The following is a 24,901-nucleotide window of genomic DNA, read 5'->3' as shown; positions in this document are numbered from 1 at the left end:
AGTGTTATATGTTTTTTTTTTTTTTTTTTTTAATGATAAAGACTTTATTTATAACTACGGCGTAACTGCTGGATTTTCCATTACATCCGAGTCGATAATACTACGATTACCTAACTTAGCCAAAAGACGACAAGTAGTAGTAGACACTATCCTAGTGACATACATATTTAAACACATCATTAGTTAGTTCTTGCATTACAAACACAGGAGGAGTAAACATTAACATAGGTTGAACAGAGACTTGAGATCCCAACTTTGCTTGGTGCGCCAAAAAATAAGCTACTTGATTTGCTTCCCTAAAGCTGTGGCGGACCACTGGATTCTGCAATTTCCTCAGCCATAACCTGCATTGAAAAATTAATTCGTTACAAGAATAGTTTTCATGCTGAAGTACGAATAATAGTTACTAATTAATATGAATATTCATGCACTTTTCTTAATAGTAATATATTCAAATAATTCCAACAATTTCTTTTAGTCACAAAAAAGATAATTGCATCAAAATGAAAAGCAAGAAAATATAAATAAAAAGGACCGGAAAAAATAAATTCAAAACGAGCTAACAGCCCTATGCATCTGGCTTTTTTTTTTTTTTTTTTTTTGGGGAAAACCATTTTTTCAAGTAGGGTTTATACTAGATATTCATTTGCAAATCTATATCTATATATCTATCTATATATAATAGGATAAGAAAAAAATCAATAGAAATATCGATTAAAGACCTGCATACGGGTGAATAGTTAAGTTTGAAGACTCAAGGATAATTTTACATAGTTGATAGTTGATACTTTTTATATATAAGATTTGCTATGATCAATTCTTTTATTATTGACCGCGCATCGCGCTGGTACGAATACTAGTATATATAAAAGGAGAGTAGTCTAGCTTAATATTAAGCCAAGTGGCGTAATATGAACAAGCCACTTGGCAACAAATTCTATTTGCATTAATTATAAAAGAAGTTATTAATTGTAGTTCAAAATATTACCTAATTTAATAATCTACTACTACTACTACTACTAATGATGATGATGATGATGATGATTACCTAATTTAATAATAATAATTACCTAATTTAATAATCTTCTTCTACTACTACTAATAATAATAATAATAATAATAATAATAATTAATGAAAATAATAATGAACTCACCTAATATAGTGTACTTGATTGAAGATTTATAATTAATTGATATTCTTGGATCTAATTTATAGTCAAGAATACTCCTTTAAGTTGGAAAGTGAATAATCAATCATCAATTATGAGATATATTTAGAAAATAATATTATGGCCAATATATAATTCAAAATTTAAACATAGAAATATAAATATGTAAGTTTAAACTGAATTTGAAAAGATATGGTAAAACATTTAGGGGATATTATTACCAAAGAGTGAATATTATTTTAACTATATAGAAGAGTGAGTTGCTCACTTCTTCGTCGTCCATCATTAAAAAAATTAAAAAAATAAGGTGGCCCCAATCTTCTTTATTAGTAGAAAAAAAAAGGGTGGGATCCAATCTTCTATAATAGTAGGAATAAAAAAAACAAATTTAAGGTGGGGCCCACTCTTCTATAATAGTAGAGATTAAAAAAAATTAAGGTGAGATCCGCGTGGAGAATTAGGAGATAATTGCAAAAAAATAAAAATAAAGGTGGGATCCGCGTGAAGAAGTAGGAGACAATTGCTAGGAAAAAAATTAAGGTGGGGTCCACGTGAAGAAGTATGAGACAATTGCAACAGAAAAAAATAGAATATTTAAATAATGATAATAAGTTCAGAAAATGGTAAAGGTACGCTTAGAGAAAATATAAAGAAGAGAAGTTCAGAAAAAAAGAAATAACGATTTAAATTGAACACAAAAACCGCTAAAGAAGTCATAAAATCAAAAGATTCAAAACTTATACCTTTGGGTATAAGTTTAGACACATACGTCTCACACAAATAATGAGGAATAACATCAAGAAGACGAAATATAAACGGTCAAGAAACGTATATACATATTTTCTTAAAATGATGAAGTTGGTCTATACTTAAAAATTTAAGACTACAGTAGATGCTAACACATGAAAACGCTTTTCAGTATTATTGAGGAGAAAGAGATGATGGCATGAACCTCGGTAAGAAAAGGTGAATTTCAAATCTTCCAATAGAGAACCAAACCAGGAAATTCATATATGAGAGAAGCGGACTAAGTAAAATAATTTATTGATATTCTCAATTAATTGAATTATAATATTTTATGTAATAAAAATTTCATAATTATATTACTAAAAGGTACTCTCTCTGTCCTAATTTGTGGTCTAAAATAAGTCATAGATATTTGTGTGAATTTAATAATTTCATTAAAGATAAAAGGAAAAATTTCAAATTAAATGATTTCTAAACATAAAAATATATCATTTTTTTTAGACAGTCTAAAAAAAAATGTGGTACTATTTTTTACCTCCAACTCATGTTGAAAAAAAAAAACATGGACCCCATATTTTAAAAAATCAAGCAATAAAAAAAAAACGTGGACCCCATATTAAAAAATAAGCAATATCCTTAAAAAAAAAAACATGGACTCCATGTTAAAAAATTAAGCAATATCCATGTAATTGTCAAAGTATCCTCCATTAAGTCAATAATGATGAATTCATTCAGTTGGATTTCTATACCACGCGCTGCATTTGCAGCATTTTTGCTTGCCCATTTGAAGGACAATTCGTGCAATTTCTTCCATTTTTTTAGTTTTTAATTTGTAATAGACAAATTCCTTTTTTTAAACCTAAACTATATAAAAGCATGAGTTGAAGAAGTGGATCGTCGACCAAGGGCAACCAAGGGCAATTTGGTCAAAGCACTTGCCATTGAATAATTTCATTAGTTAAAAGTAGAATCTTACAGTAGCTTAGTATTAAATATATTCGTACTTTTTCTATTTTGCCCCTGCTCATAAAAATTGCATCACAACAGATGATGTCATTTCAAGTGGTAGGTATTAATTATGTTTTTGGTCATGTCACTTTTACACTCTTTTTACTTTTCAGCATCGTTTTATCATACTCACATAATTCCACTTAATAGACAAATAACATTTGTGTATATGTATTAATGTTCATCTATATATATGCATCGACAGTACAAATTTAGGTATGTTTATTAGCAATATAAAATATATATACTATCACTACTTAATACATAAATCTTTACAATTGTGTAGACAACATGATAAGTAAAATGAGCTAAACTGAGAATATTTACCAAAAATTAAAAAATAGTAGTTCTTCGTTTAAATAGAAAATCAAATTTCTACTTTGTTTCGTTTTAAACATGTAAAATTAATTTAATAATTAGAATTAGAATTATCCAAATCAAAATCTAATAAAAAATAATAAGTATTTTACACCTTTAAATTAATCGAATTAAAATTAAAGTATCAACTGATGCTTAAATATTGCTACTATTATTTTATCTCAAAGAGAGGAAAATAGTTTCCTTTTAAACAAGTCTTCTCTTTTAAAAAGAATTAATAAATTTTTGCAGACTTTGTATTCGTAGCAAACACTAATATAATAAAGTTTTAGATACGGAGCACAAACTACAATGTTATATTAATCGTGTTTTGAACATATTTTATATATATAACATACATATATTTTATATATATGTATGTTTATTAGCAATATAAAATACACATAGATACACTATCCAAACACAACTATATACACATAGATACACTATAATTCAAAGTGTTGGGCCCGTGCGCAGCATGGCCATACGCCATCTAGTATTACTATAAATGGTGTATTCATAATATATTTATCAATTCCATACCCCCAAATAATTAATATTACTTTATTATAAAATTTAAATTCAAAGATAACATCTAAATTTTATTTGAAAGGTAATTAGTTTTCAAAAAAAGTTAGAAGTGAATGGAAAAGTTAGATTTCAGAAAAGTGAATATTTTAAGTTCCACATTTTAAGTTGATTTACATTTTGAAGACTAATATTAATATGGAAAAGTTAATTATATTTTAAGTTCCACATTTATTACATTGAAGTAAATAATTGATTGGCAATTAAGCGATATATATGGTAAATTAATATTGTAACAAAGAACCATTCAAAATAAAAATCCCAATGTAAAATACTATATATTTGGGTAGTCTAGCTTTATATGGAAAAGTTAGATTTCAAAAAAAATGAGTATTTTAAGTTAATTAACATTTTGAAGACAAATATTAATATGGAAAAGTTAATCATATTTTAAGTTCCACATTTATTACATGGACGTGAATAATTGATTGATAATCAAGCGATAAATATGGTAAACTAATATTGTGACTAAGAATCATTTCAAAATAAAAATCTCTATGAAGAATACTATATATTCGGATTCTTCTAAGCTTATAATACAACACGAATCTTCAGAGTCAACATCATATAAAATAAAAAAAATAAAAAAGTAGGTTGAAGCCATTTATATCATGTAATGTTTTATGATTCAACTTGCATTGTTTCTCTACCATTATATTGCATTATGTTCTAAACTTTTCATCAATATCTCTGGAGAATTTATATCGTAAGATCTTTTCTTTGTAAATCTTTTATTTCAACTCAGGTCAAATTGCCTAATTATTTTTCCTATCATATTATTTAAAAAAGAAAAAGAAACTTTATAAGAAGCAATTAGTTTTCTTAGTTGCTTTTTGGATTTTAGAAGCATCTCATAACATTTCGGATTATAGAAGGCGTTCATTTTTTTCTTTTTGTAGTGTTTGAAATTTGGGGTGAGGAGTAAGAATTGGCAGCGGCAATGAACTATCAACAACTATGATAGCAAATTAATTACAAAATCAACAAATCACCGTTTCTTACTTTTAAAAAACTTATTATGTTGCAACATCTAAGTTGATTTGTCATTTTGATTCTCTCAAAAAATTATTGTCAAACTCTATCAAGGAGCCTATAAGGTTTGACGTTCTTTCTCACCTTTAATTATTTTTTAAAACTTGCTTTGTATTCATGTATTCATTTCAAATATATATTTTTAACCAAACTTCTTTATTTTTGAAATTTTGCTTTTTCTTTTTCTCCTTTGTATTGTATTTTCAAGGAATCGTTGGATAAATACAGTTCAACAAAATATTTTTAATGCACTAATTACTGATTGGTTCTTGAAATTCAAGCATTGGCCTTCTATCATCTTTAACGTTCTTCGTAAATTTAGAATCAAAATCACCTTCTTACAAAGAAGGGGTCTGAGAAGAGTTTGAAAAAGTAAATTTCAAAATTTTGGCAAGAAATACAGGAATACAATTTTTTAGAAGGAATATGTACTTTCTCTCAAAGATTTATGGTCAAAGGATGGGTGATTAAGTGTTAGCGCAATGAATATTATAACAATTGAAGAAAAAATTGTAGGTGTAATATTAATAAGTAATTAAAACACCGAGACTAGAATTTATAATAATTTGTAATATATACATAATAATATCCATCGATCTTCTTTTTTTCCGCATACTCATTCATTTGATTTCAAATTGATAGTTCATTTTTTATTTTTTTATTATTGTGTATGGAAAGGGACCAACATTAATTGAAATCTCTAAAAGAAGAAAGAACTAGAGTGATGTTGGGAAGCAATATTTTCTTTAGTGAGTATGTATGGTAACAGACTTTAACATGGTTTAAATGTACAAATGCATAAACATTATTATCAAAATTAATTAGTATATTTTATCTAAGTGATTTCTGTTTATTTTTTATTTGCGAATTTGAAAATGTAAATTTTATTTTTCTAATTACAAGTTTTAGTCGATTGCTTAAAATAATTCTCTTCTTATTAAAAGGAATATAATTTTTTTTTGCTGCTATGCTATGTTAAGAAATATGTAACAAACATATTTGTTAACTATAAGTTGATCTAACAAAACGTGTAGTATATTACAATTGACAATAAAATTTGTGAAAAGTTGCTATAAAAATTAGATTTCAATTTTTTTTTTCCAACTAAAAAGCATGTTACAGAATCACTTGAACAATTTTTAATTTATTTTTTTACATGTAGGAGGAGTATTACAAATTGACTTATAAAGAAAAAATAAATGATCTCTAAAAGATGATAGTTTAAATATTAAAGCAATTAGTTATTGGTTAACTAGAAGTTGATCTAACAAAACGTGTAACATATAAAATTTGTGAAAAATTAATATAAAAATTAGATTTAAATTTTTTTTCCAGCTACAAAGCATGTTAAAGAATCACTTCACCAACTTTTAATTTATTTTATACATGTAGGACGAGTATTACAAATTGAATTATAAAGAAAAAATAAATGTTCTCTAAAAAATGACAGTTTAAATATTAAAGCAATTAGTTGTAATGCAATATTATAAATAAGATATGAGTAAAGAATTTGTTATGTTTCTTTTGATTTGACCGCCCATCGCGCGGGTACGAATACTAGTATATATAAAGGTCATTTCTAAATTAAAAATATGTATTAATTAAAACTGGCTTTCCTTTCCTACACAGTGTGACCCCACAAAAGCCTAGGAGAGAGATTTTGGGAAGGAGGAATGACATTTTTAAGACGTTACCATTTATTTATGCAAGATTTTAGAAATAGTCATTTATTTTCCGTTGATTGTTTTATAATTGAGCGAGGATTAATGATAGCTTTTAAGATATACCATGTAAGTTACTTTGATAGTACAATATGTAATATTAAAAGTAGTTGTAGTTTGTATACAATATGTAATATTGAAAGTAGTTGTAGTTTGTATAATTTAATTTTTAAAAAGTTGTACTTATGAAAGTTCCCTCATTATTTGTAATAAAAAATTGTCAAATTTGCCCTTAAACCTTTTTGACGAGTGGACCTTTTTTATGAGAAAAAATAGTTCATATTTGCCCTTGAACTAGGTGAAACGGTCCAACACAGTGCGTTTTTTTTTTTTTTTTTTTTTTAACAACTTAATGAAATGAGTTTGAATAGATCGAATGGTTAGGATCCAGAAGAAAGTTTTAATACTATTAAGATATTATCTATCCAAGAATTTTCACAATCACTCCATCCACTTTCATTGTTACCCACCAATCAAGCCCAATTCTAGCCCTAAAAGAGATAAGCGGTCACTGCAAATATATTCAGATAAAGAGTTTGGAGTCGAATTCCATAGAAAACTAAGGCTTAGCTATAACTATTCAATATCACTGAGAAAATAAGTTCAAACAATTTTTAAATTTTTAATATTAAATTTTTTATTTTAAACTGCTTAACTAGAAAATACTAAAGCAATTATCAAATATATTCAAGAGTAAAAACCTGCAGTTCACTATTTTTGAAGAATTGCAGCACCTCAAGGACGCTAATCTGCTCGCGACGCAAGCACCGGTAGCGTCCACAAGCTTCAGCTCCTTTTGAGTTCTTCACCTCTATTTTGCATCACTTTCTTTCATTTCCATCCAAATCACTCTTAGACATAATAAACATGTCATTAGCTCAAAACACCCAAGATAGAGATGTAACAACATATTTATGAGTAAGATATGAGGCGATAATATATACTTTTAGCCTAATATCACCCACCTCCTCCTACCACACTATCCACCATCACCTCCATCACCACAGTCAGTCGTCACAATCACTAGCTAGCCACCATTTACAATCGTCACCACCAAACCAACTATAATCACCGCTAATCACCACATTAGCCATCATACATCACCAATCACCACTATCAATAACCATCTCATTAGCTATCTGCACCATCATCCACCACAAATATCAGGTGCCACCACCAATTACGTTTATCAACAATTACAATTAACCACTGCATCAACCACTACTAGCACCACTAGCAACAACTAACCATAATCACCACCATCGGCCACTGTTATCATCAACCACCACCATCAGTCAACACCCACAATCATCGTTAGCCATCACAATCACCTACTATCATATTTTTTAAATATTCTACTGATGTAGTGTTAAGATTAATTAATATTTTATTTAAATTGTATATTCTACTAAATTTCAATAACGTATTTTGATCTCAATATAATATATAAATTTTATGATGTACATTCAGATTCATATATTTTAATTTTAAAAAAGACAAACGGGGTCTTAATTTTTGCCAGCTACAAATGTGGCATACTTTTCAGATAAGGGATTGCATTTTTCTTTCTTCTTTATTCGGGGTTCCCTAATAAAGATACTAAATACTGCCAGCTTACATATTAAAGTATGACCAACGGAAAGTCCTACCATCATTACCAAAAGTCAACATTTTCGGAGAGAAACAAATCAAAAAGAAAAGAAAGTAAATTTGGCCACGTAAAAAGTCAGAGTTTCTATATTACAAGAAATCCCCTCAATTTTGTTTTCATTTTTAAAATATGCTCCAAGGAACTTGGTATCCATTACTATAAATAAAAGGCTCAAATATGCCATCCGATTACGAAAATAAACAAGTACCCATAGAAATAGCTCATTTATCTTGATCGAAAGGCTATCACAGCTACAAAAACTCATTTATGCCAACTCGTTATCAAAATGACTCATCCATGTCATTTTTTATTAATGTCATAATACTATATGTACGTGGCCTCTAATTAGAGGTAAATTAAACACCCAATTTTAAATACCAAATTAATAAAATATCCTATCATACACCTATACATCTGTTCGTACATGTCAAATGGTATTGTAAATAATGAAATATGGCATGGATGAGTCATTTTATTAACGAGCGATGGCATAAATGAAAACTTGATTAAAAATGAGTTTATAGTTTGATGGCATAAATGAGCCATTTTTTTCAAAAATGTGCCAAAGTATCGGTGGCGAAATTGGCGATTTCCGATAATGGCATATTTGAGCTTTTTCCGTACTATAAATAAATACGGTGATACAGTAATCAAGTACCCAAGAAAAGGAAAGTATCACAGCTACAAAAAAGAAATATCCAACACAAATGTCAGACTGTCAAGGTAATTTCTCGAGCAAGTATAATTTGTTCGTAATGAAAAGCAAATAGTGTTCAGTAATTTTAACCTGTTTGGCCAAACTTTTAAAATTAGTTTATTTTAAAAAGTGTTTTTTTCAAAAAAGTATCTTTGGCGAGAAACAGTTTTATTTGGCTAATTAATTTAAAAGTACTTTAGAACATCAATTAGTGTTTGACCAAACTTTTAAAAAATATTTTTAGGTGTATTTTTCTTAAAAGTGTTTTTCAAAAAAACGTGATTTTGGGCAAAAACTATTTTTTAGCTTTTGAAAAACCATACAGCTTTTTTTTTTTTTTTTAAAAATAATCAAAAATAATCACATTTGACCTGCCAAAAACTTGGACAAACAGGCTACATAATGCATTATTATATTGTCTGAGATCCCTTGTAAAATTATCGAGTATTTTTTTTAGTAAATATTACTCCTACTGTATGTTTCTCTATTACACAGGAAAGAGTTCATGGCCTGAACTAGTTGGGGAGCAAGGCCAAACTGCAAAGCAGACAATTGAAAGAGAAAACCCTTTGGTCACAGCTAATATTACTCCAGTAGGATCATCTGGTACCACTGATTTTCGATGTGATCGAGTTCGTGTTTTTGTTGACACAAACAATAATGTTGCACAAGTTCCTCGCATTGGCTGAAAAAGTGATATTTGTACTATACTATTAGCCCAAATAAATAAATCGATCTATGTACTCTAATATTTATTTATTTTAAATAAGAGCGGCTTAGTAATTAAAGTTATTATCTGCACAATTGTGATTCATTATTATCAGTATTAAGTCTTTCCATTGTGTGATCTTTTTTTTTTTTTTTCTATTGAAGCCAGATTCACCTGAGGTTCTATTCCAGCAGATCGATTTGGCGAATTTGACCTACCTTATATATTAATATCCAAAAAAGTAAAGACGTGAAGGAGGGGACATAAAACCTCCTCAATTACAATTTGTGAGTTGGACATCTCCAATTCTTATTTACTTTTAAGCTCGCAAAAAAGTGGAACTATGTTAGAATCATGAACACGGTTAATATCAAGATCTGTTAGTATTACTATTAGTACTACTACTTGAGTCGCAAAAAGGTTTTGGGAGTACTCCCTGTTACATAGCAAATTCAAAGATTATAGTACATGATTACTAAATACATTGAGAATTTTCTTTCATTTATAAATTAATCTACCAAGTGGTCTAGTCAAAGTCCATTTTGCTGATCTTCACACATTCATATATGCTTAAATTTGATAGACTTTTCGTACGAATAAACATTAAAAAAATATTCTCACATTGTATCCATAAAACCAGCTTAAGAAAAAAGTTTCCCCAATACGTGAAATCTATCCTTAATTCGTTTTTATCTACACTACGCGAACAGAAAGTGAGTGAGGAATCTTTAATTAATTTAGAAGACTGGACATCTTGAGCGTGAATAGTATAAGATGAAGGCTCAGTTTCGGCCTAATTCAAACCCTAAAAGCTAGCTAGCTCATGAAGGAAGAATTGCCTAAGACCATATAAAGAGATTAAGGACCTTTAAACCCACCGATGTGGAACGCTGACAACAATTTAAACAAATATTTTAATAACTAAAATTATTAAATGTTGGAATAGGTGAAAACCTTAAAAACATATAAGATGCACGGCTCAGACGTTGTGAATGGTTGATTCAAATGCAAAAAGATAAGTTTTCTCTTTGGACTACTGCCTTGAATAATGTAAGAATTTTACAATTTTTAGTATATCTGTTAACTACAGCACGTGCTTTTCATAATGAATTTATTTAGCTTTTTATGCTCCATTTATTTTAATTCCTCACAAGTCAATATGGTTTTTCATTCATTACCATGGGAAGATATTAACTACGTACCTCAATTAGTCAAATCATGTGACTATTAATTATGTATTAGAAAGATGCATGAATCCTATTCTTCTTTTTCTTGTCTTTCAATTTTGATGTCTTCATACTTACTACTAAATTAGTTAACAACTAAGATTGATGAAGCTACCAATTCTTCGTCTCCAATTGACTCGGTTCTTCAAATTGAATACGCAATTGAACTTTTGTGTTGCATGCTTAGTCATCTTCCACCAAAGAAGAGACTCGTTAAATCAATGTTATCCAATAAAGCAATTAATGTCTACTGTTTCAATATTTTTAAGAACCTTAATTTATGTAACATAGTGATTTGAAACCTTATTCGATTGTTTACTAGGTTATACATTTTTGGTTTCAGATTAAATCTTTTGAGACATTTTAAAATGCTTGGTATAAGAGTTTGAATTTGTCAAGTTAGTTGGTTCTTCACCCCTAGATTAATAAATTTGCTTGTAACACGAAAGGAATTGGTGATATATCTATGTTTTTAATTTGATGCCATTCTCCAATTTAAACTCTCTGAAGTTTCGCGTAGTTCATTTGGGTTTAACTTGTGTATATCTTTGGTGTCAATAATTTTTATATGATCAATGTATTTTAACTGATTATGAAAAAAACATTAACTTCATTTTCTATATGATCAAATTAAGTTTATTATACCTGCAAGAGTTGGCTGAGTTGGTTGAGTGAGTGGTTTCCCACATAAGAGACCTGAGATCGATTCTCCTCACCAACAGCATTTTCAGTCGTCGCACTAGGCTTGCCTAGTGCGATTTACATCACCTGTGTGGTTTGCGAGCTATTACACAATGAGCTTCTAGCGGCTGCGGGTTTCCCGGGAGTTCAATTTTTTTTTTTTATGTACTATATACAATTATATGTTGTACGTCATGTCAACTAAGTTGTATGATAAAATTACACATTGCCAATGCATTTAATCTAACAAGCGGTATGTATGAGATTTCCGTAATTACCACATTTGAGAAAGATTCATTACATGATTAACTAATTGATATCAACTTCAAACATTGTCAAATGAATATCTCTCTGTACATAATTTACTAACAAATGAAGACATTGGAGTATACCCAAAGAAAATCCAAAAAGGAGTTCTCAGTAAATGTAAAGTAAAGAGTTTTAAAAAAATAACATTAAAAAACACCACCCTCCTAATATGTCCACTAATTATTATTTTCCAATATCACTAATTTTGTTTGTGTAAGAGTCAACTATATGAATCTTTACTGCATGTGTCGCAAATTGATTAGTTGCTGGCTTACACAACTTTGTATTTTCAACATTGTGGGATTGAAAATGTAAGCATGCTCACACGAACAACAAAAGTATAGGTGTACTATTGATGAGCTTCATTCTGATTAACAGCAACACCAAACTGAACCATTAGGCTGCCCGGATAAGCAGAACTAGCCCTTAACGAATTAGCATGAGCACCAGCAAAGTGCATTTCATTGAGTGGACAACCTGAGCCAGAGCCACCCTTTCCAGGGATATTAGTGCAACCAGATGGTCCAGAAGGAGGGACTGGACCTCTTTGAAGAGACTGTAAACTCATCAACTCTTTTTCATGTAACAACCTGGTCCCTTTACCTGGATGGGCAAACACTATTAGAACAAAGGCTAAGAATACCAATAATTTGATGTTAAGACTATTCATATAGTACTTATGTTGCCAAAGCACGAAGAAGAATGCTTTTTTAATTTGTTTAGTTGATAATCAATGATTAAGGTGAGGGAACATATTTATAGGCGAGGTTTCTTGTAGTTTCGTTTATACGATAAGTTTTTGACCGCTGACTGCTGCCAGAATGTTAATAATATAATAAAATATATTTCTAGGAATGTGGTTTTTTAATAATATAATAAAATATATTCCTAGGAATGTGGTTTTGAACTGACAAATTCGTCCAATGTTTTGTATGCTCTTCATCTTATTTGTTGGTATTTAGTATAATATATTAGTACGGGATAAAGCTAAGTGGGATTATGTACGTAGTCGATGATGTTAAAGTTTAGGATAAGTGTTAGGAGAAGAAAATTTTCTGATCGTCCTTCCTACTAGGTTCGTGGAAGCTTAGGCAGTTAAGCTTTGGACTAAAGGCAATTCCTGTTGGGGAAGTTTCCTGGTAATGAGCTAATTTCTTTTTTTTTTTTTTGCTCTAAAATTTGTGCATACGTTTCTTTTGGTTGTTCGACAGGGGCGGACCTACATGGTTTATATGTATATTTAATCATTCTTTGAAAGAATACGGATTCATATGAACCCACTTAGTCAAAAAATCGCAAAAATTAAAAAAAATATATATATGTATATTTAATCTGCGTTTTTAATGAAACTTTCTTCAAGAATACAAGGTAAATTCTAAATTTTGACTCCACTTGAACTAAAGGCATCGCCCAGCCCACTGGCAAAGTGGGTTCAAACTTTTGAACGGATCCCAAGTTTGAGCCTGCCCTATAACAAATGAGCTTTCTTTTTCTTTTAAGCATTTAACGACTGCAGTAGAAAACTAACAGTTTTGTTAGCTTCTTTGCGTATTTATTTTTTAATATATGAAACCCGCTTGGTGAAAATCTTGAATCCGCCACTGTTCATTGACTTATAAAAGTGAATGAATCAGCGCTAAGTTCTTCCGAGTGTCATTATGCATAATGAATGAGCCCTCTATTTTCCAAAATTAAATAATTTTGGAGGAGGTAGGGCATAATAGAAATGGGAGCAAAATGAAGGGGAAAACCTTACATTTCTTGCAACAATTTAGGCTTATCATGCGCCTTAGTCTAACCTTAGTTTTTGGTTTTGTCCCTTGTACTCTAATTACATGAAAGGCACCTTGACTCAAAAGTTGAATTTCTGAAGTCGCTATTTCTAAGATAAGCTTCACAACGAACCTCCTTAGGAGTTCAATCGCCAACAATCTATGGATTGTTAAACTTACAAGACATTGTATATTAAAACTAAACTCCACTCAATTCTCTACCTTAAACAAATCACCCTACCGCGAAAATTATGTTTCCCACTTGTCACTAATTCCACAATATACCTTACCTTCTTAAACCAATTTAACTAAAAGCCCACGATGACACCTAATCAAGTCATTTACCAATTCTAATCCATTCAATATTTGTAATCCCTTCAAACACAGCGAGCACTTGAACCAACGCCCCGTGGGGCAAGTCTCACGCATTACTTTAAAAGGACAGTAGAACCTGCTTCAATCCTCACACTTAAATAGTAGCATTTCCATTTTGCTATGTTCCTATCATGTTATAATATGGAAGCACAGATGACATCGTAAAACTGCAAATCATAAAACCATATATTCCTATTACGATGTCAGGCATGAGCAAACACCAAATTTTGAAATATCAAATAGCCAATATGATAATTTATAATTAAAATAATTTAGAAAAATGTGGCGGGGGGGGGGGGGGGGGGGATGGGTGTAGAAAAGCCATGTTTTCTAAAGCTAAATAAATATGAGGGCAGAATTACTCTTTACAAAATGGCTACAAACTCGCCTCCAAACCTAAAAACAGGTTATGGTTGAGGACCTCCTCCCCGGCGGTGTTACCCCCTCCCTTTTTCTACCTGTTCTTCCAATTCCGGGTTGATTTCCCTATTAGAGCTCTGCTGGTTCCTCAGCCGTGAGCCCTGGGGGTTTCTTGTTCCTGTTGGAACACTGCTCCCTGACGTGCTGCTAGTTGTTTCAGGCATGGTCAGGTGCGTTTTTTCTTTTTGGCAGAACAACTCCAGACCCAAGCAAGTATTTTAAGATTTTCTGCTTTGGATCAGGACGGCACCACAGCTGTCTATCCCCACAGACGGCGTTAAACTGTTTTCTGGTGAAATCAGATTTAATCAAAAAATCAGTTAGAGATTTGTTTTTATAGGGTTTAAAGACAAGTGGGACGTATCCAATCCCGAGAACTCTTTTTATGAGCCAGGTCCGGAGTAGTTTGGATAGAGGTAGAGTTTAGCAAGCAACCAAGATAATATGATAAGATTTGAGCAACTAAAATGATAAGAAAGTGATGGTTTCTATATATTCCTTAGAAGAAAATAATAGGATTACAAATGGTGAGAGCAAAAGGGTGAGTGAATCATTGCTTCTATATTAAGCTTCCTAATATAAGCCAAAGTGAGACTTTTCAAACCCCATAGTACAGGTGATGTGACCTTCTGCCACCCCAACGTGTATGCTTGCAATGGCGCTCTGATCGAGGGTTGTTGACGTGACGCGGGACGGTGAGAATGGGAACCAGCTGGACAGGCCCCGTGGTCGTGACGGGTATCCTGTCTCGTGACGGGGCCCGGATGCGCTTTTACCCCATACACATTTGATCCAACATACGTGTATGTATGAGAATTCCGTAATTACCACATTTGGGAAAGATCCATTAGATATAAAGAAGACTTTTTGATATGATTACCAAATTGATATCGACTTCAAACATTGCCAAACGAATATCTCTGTACATAATTTACTAACAAATGAAAAAATTGAAATACATCTGAAATCAACAGTCCTCTCCCCAACCCTCTCAAAGAAAATCCAAAAAGGATTTCTCAGAAAATATAAATTAAAGTAAAAAAGTTAACAGAATAAAAGAAAAAGACAACAGCCTGCTAATATGTCCACTGATTAATATTTCCTATATCACTAATTTTGTCTGTGTAAGAGTTTGCTATATTAATCTTTACTGTTCATGTTGCAAATTGACTAGTTGGCGGCTTACTGGCTACAATTCTTTTTTTCTGGGCATGGAACCGACAATGTAAGCAAGCTAACAATGGCAAAGAAGTTATAAGTGCACTATTGATGAGCTTCATTCCTATCATTAACAGCGACACCAAACTGAACCATGAGGCTGCCCGGATAAGCAGAATTACTAGCCCTTAACAAATTAGCATGACCTCCAGCAAAGTGCATTTCATTGAGTGGACAACCTGAGCCTGAGCCACCATTTCCAGGGATATTGGTGCAACCAGATGGTCCAGATGGAGGGACTGGACCTCTTTGAAGAGATTGTAAATTCATCAACTCTTTTTCATGTAACAACCTGGTCCCTTTACATGGCTGGGTAAACACAATTAGGACAAGGGCTAATAATACCGATAATTTGGTGTTAAGACTCTTCATCTACTTATGTAATCAATAGTATCAAGGTTTCTTGAAATTAAGGAGGGAGGGAACATATTTATAGGCAAGGTTTCTTATTGTGTCGATCATAGGATAAGTTTTGACCGTTGACTGCTGCCAGCATGTTTGTAATATAATAAAGTATACTACTAGGAATGTGGTTTTGAACTGATAATATCCATCCAAGGTTTTCTGTACCTTTCATCTTATTTGTTGGTATTTCGTACTATAATATATTACTATGAGATAAAGCTAAGTGGGATTATGTACGTACTTGATGATGTTAAAGTTTAGTGCCAGAGGTAGGCGGATTTATAGAGTAACCTATAGGTTCACATGAACTTGGTAAATTTTGCTCAGACTTTATATGTGTATTAAAATTCACTAGATATCTACAAATATTTGACAGTTATTGTATATTAATTTGAGATCGTTATAGCCTATTGGAATTCATAAATTTTAAATCTTGAATCTGTATAGCAAGTATCTGGAGAAAGAATTTTTTTGGATTGTCTCTTCCTACTAGCTTCGTGAAAGCATTAGGCTGCGGACTAAAGGCAATTCCTGTTGGGGAAGTTATCTTGGTAATGAACTAATGGTCTTTTTTCCCTTTAACCTTGTGCATACGTTTCTTTTGGTTGTTCATTGACTTTCAGAAGTGAATGGGTCAGTGCTGAGTAATTCCAACAATCAGTATGCATAATGAATGAGCCCTCTGTTGTCTCATTTATTTGGAGGAGGTGGCTTATCGTCTGCTGTAGTCTAACCTTTGAAGTTTTACGGTTTTGTCCCATGGACTTTTACACGAAAGGCACTTCGAGTCGATAGTTGAATTTCTAAAGTCGCTATTCCTGAGATAAGCTTCACAACGAACCCCCTTTCGAGTTCAATCGCCAACAATCTATGGATTGTTACACTTTCAAGAGATTGATTCTATGATATTACAACTAAACTCCACTCAATTCTCTACCTTAAACAAATCACCCTACCGTGATAATTATGTTTCCCACTTGTCACTAATTCCGCAATATACTCCACCATCTTAAACCAATTTAACTAAAAGCCCACGATGACACCTAAAAGCAATTCAATTTTTGTAACCCCTTCAAAACACAGCGTGCACTTGAACCAACTCCCCGTGGGGCAAGTCTCACCCATTACTTTAAAAAGGACAGTAGAACCTCCTTCAATCCTCACACTTAAAATTGTAGCATTTCCAGTTTAGTTTACTATGTTCCTATCATGTTATAATATGGAAGACACTGATGACATCATAAAACTGCAACTTATAAAACTATATATTACAACGTCAGGCATGAGCAAACACCAACTTTTGAAACATCAAATAGCCAATATGAGGGGGATATAGCAAAGCTATATTTTCCAAAGCTAAATAAATATGAGGGCAGAATTACTCTCTACAAAATGGCTACAACCTCGCCTCCAAACCTAAGACCAAAGGCTCAATCCTAAAAGCAGGTTATGGCAGAGGACAGCCCAAATATTTCCGATCTAAGCTCCGCCTTAGATAGCCCGCTTTCAGAGCCCGTTTGAAGGCCTAAATACTCTATACCCATTTACACCACACGCCATGTTTGAATAATCAGGGGTGTGATACAGGTAACTAGTATCAGTATGAGCATTTCTCATTCCAAGAAAAGATGGATCGGAACCCATTAATTGCCACTGGTCATGAACTAACTGATCAATCTGCCCATTTACAAACCGTGGATTAGGCTGCGGAATCATATTCCTAACACTATCATTAAGGCCTCCAGAATAGCTATGCTGGAACTCCTCGTGATAACTTCTTGTTCGCTCAAACCTACAAGAACTTGTTGAGAGACCTCGATCAGTTGCCATGCTAATATCACCCGGATAACTGAACTGCCGATTTAGATGGTGTGACCCATTGCTAAAACTTTGCCAGCCTGAGTTTGGTCTGGAAGCCCTTCCAATTCCAGGCTCATCGTCCAGCAAGTCATTGATTATATCAAGATGTGGAAATTCATCTGCCAATACACTCTGGGACTGACAGCCAGAAGTGCTGGCTGGAAGATCAGGCGAAAGTTGATCATGGGCCCTGCTGTTTACAATCTTTAACATATCAAATTCCTGGATGTTGTTTAACATAAAAGGATGTTCTGATACTGACCTACTATAACTTGCAGAACACTTCCATTTCTGTCCATTCCACGAGGCATCCTGATTCACCATTCCGTAAGAAAAGCTAGGTCCAGCAGAAATATGTTCTATTTGTGGCGGCAACATTAGGCCAGAAGTCGGTGAAGGTGCTTGAGAGTATGAATTTGGTGAGTCAACGGCTGAACTTGGAGAATGAGGCTGAGTAAAACCGACCGGACTTCCAGAAACAGGACCGCCCATAATTGTGTTTCTATAGGACTGAGGAGCATAACTGTGTGTTACTGGTGAAGGATCGGGACCCAATCGACCAGCTGCACTAAATGAATTAGGCAGTAATTGTGTTGCCTGAACCATGGAAACAACAGGGGCAGCAGGCCTAGGTCCAGTAACTAAAGGAGCACTCAATGGCCTCGACTGGGCAGGCACTTGTCTAGAGATGGGCCTTTCAGCTGTGGCAGAAGTAGTAACTTGTTTAGATGGGAATTTCTCAGTTGTAATTGAAGCAGGCTGTGGCAAGGGCTTCTTCAAGGCTTTTAGCTCTAAGGCTTTATGAGGATCAGCTTTCAACGGCGCAGAAGTTTCAGCTGAGATAATCTCCGGAGCTGATTTATCAGTCAGCTTAGGACTATCTGAAAATGAATTTCTCAAATTTGCCTTTGACTGAACAGCAGACAATGTACTTTTTGGAGGGCTTCTAGGAGGAGACCTGACACTTGGCTTCAACATGGAAGATCTCTCTCTATCATCAATTAGCTTTCGCTCCTGCAAAACTGCTACTTTCTGCATAAAGCACGGAAACAATGTTGCATGATAATTGTAACTCAATATAAGACAACATGCACATAATCAAGCATCTACAGAGTAATCACCCCCTGCAGTAATCCATTGGAAAGGTCGGTATCTCACCATATGCATAAACAAAGAGATAAATATAATTAATAACTAACGTACGAAAGCCTATGCAATTAACCAATATTCCAGAAATACATTTTCCTAGATAAATAATACTCCCTCCGGATCAAAAAGAGTGTCCACTTAGCCTTTTTTTTTTGGGTCAAAAAGAGTGTCCACTTAGCAAATCAAGAAAGAATTAACCTTATCTTTCCAGATTTGCCCTTATTAAATATTATGTGATCCAATCCCAATGCCTATTTAATTAGGGTGTGCAAATGGCAAAGTGGACACTCTCTTTGATCCGGAGGGAGTACTATCTCAGAAGAACATCCTCAAGGACAGGATAGTTTCCACAAGTTTTTTCCTTCCATTTCTTTGTTGGTAATTCTATAAAGAAACCTTAGTGGAAGGAGATTGGCATCTAAAAAATTTCACAGTAAAGTGTAAAGGAGAGGAACAGTATTAAAAAACTAGACGAAAATATCATAGCAATATGCAAGGAGAGCGACAAAAATATCAAATGAGAAGGGAGATTAGAACTAAGAGAAACACATGGTTTAGGTGCTTCAAATTGTTGAGTTCAACAACCACACATTTAGGATGATATCCACTCCAGCTGAAGGGCCAAACAAGGAATGGCTACAGGGAGAAGATTAAAACCTTGTTAGTTGCTTGCTGCTGGCATGAAGAAAGTGCAGTAGCCTGACACTCAGATCCTGTTACCCCACAGCATACAGATGTATCACTTAGCTTCCCTTCATATGAAACAACATCCAATGTCTGACCAAGTGTTTCACTAGCCCAATCATCTGCGTTACAAGTTGACCTGCTTCCTTCATTCCTCCCTCTAAAAGGTTGAAGCACTGGATATTAAAACCAAGACAGATATTTTAAAAGATATTTAGATGGAAGCATAAAAGGTTACCTGTTAGGTAATTTCTGGTTTTTCTGCCTCAAAGAAGTCCCTCCGTGGGTTCCATTCAAAACTACTGAGGCACTTGAGTCGGTGGAACACGTTGATGAACTATCATCCATTTTGGAAGGACTTCTTCTTCCTGCTATCCCTTTCTGCGAAGCTGCAAGGCTAATTAACCCGCTGCAACCAGCTTCCACGGATGAATGCACTTCTGAGGTGTCAGTATCCCAGTTGACAGGACTGGCATCTCTGTCATCCGAATCAGGATGAATTACACAGTCTATAGAATCAGAATTATCAGAAATCTCTTCCAGTACATCTGGTTTTCCAAGTACTTGTTCTGGCACCTCGGTCATGTACTCATTTCCTTCATCAACGGGACCATCTACTTCAGTTTTATCTTGCTCCATAACATCAGGTTTTTCGTCCCTCTCCTTATCCTTTGCTTTCCGGATATTCCGTTTCTGTTTAGACTGAAGTACAAAGTAAGCAATTATACATGATAAATTGTACCTGTCCTCAAAGCGTTGAATTCTTCACAGGATATTAAATGAAAATAAAGTGATTTTCAAAATTATTTTTGCTTGTATGTAGCATGCATTTCAGTATTTTCTGCATAACCAGTTTTTGATTGGTCAAGCTCCATAATGAAATCTCTGAAGAAAACAAAAAGCTACGCAATAAGAGGGTAATGTGAGCAATTACATTATATAGCACCAAAAGCTACAAATGATCTTGCGAAAAATTAAAATTGAATGAAAAAAAATTGCACCAAAGATAACTACCCAGGGTCATACATGAAGAGCTCCTTAGTCCGGCATTTCCATAGCCACTTCAAAAAAATTCTTATCAAAGCATCTTGCTTATCCTTTTCCGAATGGGTAATGGATCATCTTTCTTATCCTCTAAGACATCAAGGGGCTCGTGTGCTCCGTTGTGCAAGATATATATTTTAACAATTCTTGTCCTACTCAGTTGGACAGAGTGATTTTAATTTTAGCCCGTGCTAAAACTCAGCCATTTGTAACAGGTAATTAATGCAAATTAAAGATATAAGACATGGTTTTGTATACTAGACCTCCAGTCACAAAAACTGGCAATAAATCCACAGGAAGTTATTTCTTCCGGCCTTTTAAGTGATTTTTTTTTTTTTTTTGGGAGTGGGGGTACTCTTGCTTTTCCCTCTCTTGGGTACGTTGGTCTCGCTCTTTTGTCAATAAGTATGTCTATCACGAACCTAGTAGCATCTGAGCCTCCAGGGACCAAAATGGACCTAGTAACATCACTTTAAGATGTGGTAATTAATCGTATAAATAATAAATCTGATTCTTCATGTAATTTTTGTAATTAAACTGAATGCAAATCAATACCTGCTTTTTCTTTGACTTCTTTTCCTTCTCAGATGCTCGTTTAGCTTTCTGCTCAGTTTCAGACAACCAAGCAGCCTCCTCTTCACGGATGAGTTCCTCTTGCCTCTTTAATGCAACAGCTTCCTGATATGCAACCTCTATTTTACTGCAGAATGTAAACAATTAAGTGATTGTTAACTATCAATAGCTGTGTGCCACTAGCTAAAGGAAGCAGTAGAACTCATAACTTGTCTCTAGAAGAAACAAACAACATCACCCCTTTGAAGTTCCTGTTGTTAATGCAGAACAGCTTTTGGATTTTACTAGCTCATTAGTTCTGGCTTAGATAGTTTTTGTACGGCTGCCAGTCATTTTTTGTATGCTCAAATGCCATCTCTTGTAATTCTTGCATCGTGTTGATGCCTTTGATAATATCATTTACTTCATCAAAAAAAAAAAAAAAAAAAAAAACATGACTCATCTCCATAAAGGAGCCGAATGAAACCAAAGTTTCATGTTCGGTTTTGAATTAGAGATGTTAAAAATATTCCCGATACCCACTCTATATCTATTTATTCTAAATATTTTAATATATCGATTAAGTCAAATTTAGTTTTTTATTTTTTATTTTAAGTACATCATTGAAAATTTAATTCCAAAAATTCTTTCACATAAAAAGTTAATATACGAAGGGAAAAAAATCAAAATGAAAAGCGTCTATTTCTAGTGGATAGGACAGAGGTCTTCTAAACCTCTGGTATAGGTTCAAATCCTATTGGACGCAATTTATTTGCAGATCCATAAAGATCTGGACAATAATTTCTGCATCGACTCACAGTTGAATCACAAAGAAAAGGTAAATAACTGATTAGAAACGTTAACCTGAAAATATGTGCGAGGACAAATATTTCAATAGTTCGCCGACCCAGTTCAGTTAAGCGCCTCTCATCATGCTGAATGGAATCTCTGTTTGTGTCCTCTCCAGAAATGCCATCCTGAAATGAAAGAGTAATGGTAAGATAAGTAAATGACTATACCGAGGAGTGCCATCCTGCTTAAGCTCTTGAACATAAAAGTTCAATAAAAGCTCGCCAGAGTGCTTTCAAGCCATACAAGTATGGAGAACAAGAAAAAATGTATATTTATGTATCTGTTCTTTTTCCTTTTATTTCTCTCTCTCTCTTTTTGTTTTTTTTTTTTTTACTTTTTTTTTTTCTGGTGAGAAGGGAGAGGAGAAGATTACACCAAAAACATCAAAATTCTGACTAAATTACCACAAGAAAAACAAAATTCTTTCACGTATCCTAGCCCATATACTTGGTTCTGAAATACAAAATTCCTAGACAATGGAAAACAATACAGTAGGATATCATCCATATTCAGTCATTGTTCAATCCAGTGTTGTCAAAGGGGCGCTTAAGCCCTGAAGTGAGGCACAAAACATGTTGAGCGTTTCGCCTCGCTTTATGTGTGCTTAAGTGTCATCATCACGGCTCTAAAACAGACTTTGCTTTGCCAATGAGCCTCTCTTAAAGAGATGAAACTAGATATTTGATATTTCACTTTATCGTAATATTTTTTCAATTATATATATAGGGTCTTGCTAACCTACAACATGAAGGTTGTAGGATAACAATGTACCCATTTTTTGTTTTCCTTAAATACCCTTACTTTTTTCCCTGCACAAATTAAAAGCAGGGAAAGTTTTGCCATTTCACCAAATATCCCCAATTCATTTCCCTTTGCTTGGTTTTACCTGTAACTATTTTCTGCAATTCTCCAATTGCCTCTTCAGTTTTAATGATCGGCGCTTCATTCCACTCTTCCATTCTCATTCTATCCTTCGATTTGTACATGCTTCTTTCACCTAAATGTCTAAATTTTATTTTTCAACTGGGTCATTTTTTTAGCTGCACAAAATGGAGAAGTTGGTGCAGTTTTTAGTGGAGCTTTGCAGAAATTTTTAGTCTCCAGCAGAGGAAGAGAAATTAGAAGAGGTTGCATATAAGTGGCGGAAATGGTGTAGATATGTCATAAACGAAGGAAAGATTGGTAATGTTGAAGCAACAAGTTAGCGAAATATATCACAGGATTTTAAGGTCCATGACTCAATTCTCTTCATGGACAAAATTAAGTTTCTGTATATTAGGTGATTTTCAAACAGCGAAACAATTCAATCAGTTGACAACTTAAGAAATTAGAGTTGTTTTTGTGTTTGTCTCGATTATTTCTCATTTGTGCGTATTCACGGGAATAAATTTTGAACCCAGGAAAATAATTTTTACCTCCATTATTGCACTGGACAATATTGAAAGAAGAGAAAAGATACAAAAAACCTTGGGATGTTAGAGAAGAATCATGGCTGCCCGCTTGGTCTCTTTCCCAACAGAGATTGTACACAAAGAATGAAGTTACTGGTGAAAGTAAAAGGAAACCAAGGAAAGGGAAATGAATTGGGGGTATTTGGTGAAATTACAAAAAGGTCCCTGCTTTTAATTTGGTGGGGTAAAAAGTAAGGGTATTTAAAGAAAACAAAAAATGGGTACATTGCTATCCTCCAACCTTCATGTTTTTGGTTAGCAAAACCCAAGTGTATATATATATATATATATATATATATTTTCACCATTTTCGCCTTCTTTCATTAAAGCCCGCGCTTTATTTGCGCTTTCCACTTACCGCCCCAAATGACCTTAAAGCTTTTTTGCGCTTTTCGCTTTTGATAATACTGGTTAAATCAGAATTATCATATTTGTTATATAACCAGTTGATAGTATTTATATACGACTAGCCAAAAAGCTCATTTTTCTGACATCCAGTAGCCCATCAAAGGAATCAGTTTAATATGCATCCAAACAGGATGAGCAATCAGACAAAATGATCATATACAACTAAGTTACTGAAGCATACTACATCGTTACATGTAAACAAGATGGTATATGTACTTCAAAACTATAGAAATTAAAGATCATTCTTAATCTAAGAAAAGCTATAAAAAGAAATCTGAATCAAACATGAAACATGATAAATAGATCAGTCAACTAGCAATGAAGAAAACCAAGGAATTCAGAAGTCTAAATATGACCTTCATTGATTAGCAAGGCAATCACATTCTCACTCATTTGAGCTTTACATGCCAAAAGGAACCAAAAAGTAAGTGACTCAGTTAACACTATAATTGTTAGACATTTTTTTATAAGGGCTATAATTGTTGGACATATTTCCAAAGTTTCATGAATGCAATGATGTAACTCACCTTTGTACGGTTCTGAGGACCTTTCTCATCCTTTGGAGGCAACGGCTCCAAAACAGCCCTCTCGAGCAAAAGCAAGACATCATCCACCAAGACAAACATGTCTTTCTCCATGGAAACAATAGGAATCGTTTGTTCCTCTGCATCTAAATATTTCCCTTTACCTGTCTGTCCCTTAGTCTGGCCTACCAGAGCTTTAAGCCCAGTGTACAACGAGTCCATCACAAGAGTAGATGTAACCTCTTTTTCTGAAGAAGTTCTTGACCACCATTTTCAAAACCGATCTGATTTC

General features: G+C 33.2%; 1 protein-coding gene across 10 annotated transcripts in view; it reads right to left on the bottom strand.

The window, feature by feature from the left end:
* Positions 1–17,323: 17,323 nt before the first annotated feature.
* The window catches only part of LOC132051778 (TNF receptor-associated factor homolog 1b-like), a 27,375-nt gene continuing 19,797 nt past the window's right edge, over positions 17,324–24,901 (bottom strand). For 6 of the 10 annotated variants that reach the window (XM_059442978.1, XM_059442984.1, XM_059442987.1 and 3 more), the window contains 6 exons: positions 24,613–24,849; positions 22,239–22,351; positions 21,378–21,522; positions 20,017–20,480; positions 19,752–19,938; positions 17,324–18,977 (listed from right to left, as the gene is read on the bottom strand). In XM_059442978.1, coding sequence (XP_059298961.1) covers positions 17,592–18,977; positions 19,752–19,938; positions 20,017–20,480; positions 21,378–21,522; positions 22,239–22,351; positions 24,613–24,849 — 2,532 coding nt within the window. In that variant the 3' untranslated portion in view covers positions 17,324–17,591. The remainder of the gene's footprint in view (positions 18,978–19,751; positions 19,939–20,016; positions 20,481–21,377; positions 21,523–22,238; positions 22,352–24,612; positions 24,850–24,901) is intronic. The other 4 variants (XM_059442981.1, XM_059442982.1, XM_059442980.1 and 1 more) reach the window with 4 other exon arrangements.

This window comes from Lycium ferocissimum, chromosome 4, assembly GCF_029784015.1.
Source record: "Lycium ferocissimum isolate CSIRO_LF1 chromosome 4, AGI_CSIRO_Lferr_CH_V1, whole genome shotgun sequence".
Classification (NCBI taxonomy): Eukaryota; Viridiplantae; Streptophyta; class Magnoliopsida; order Solanales; family Solanaceae; genus Lycium; species Lycium ferocissimum.
This window is presented reverse-complemented; position numbering and strand designations above follow the sequence as displayed.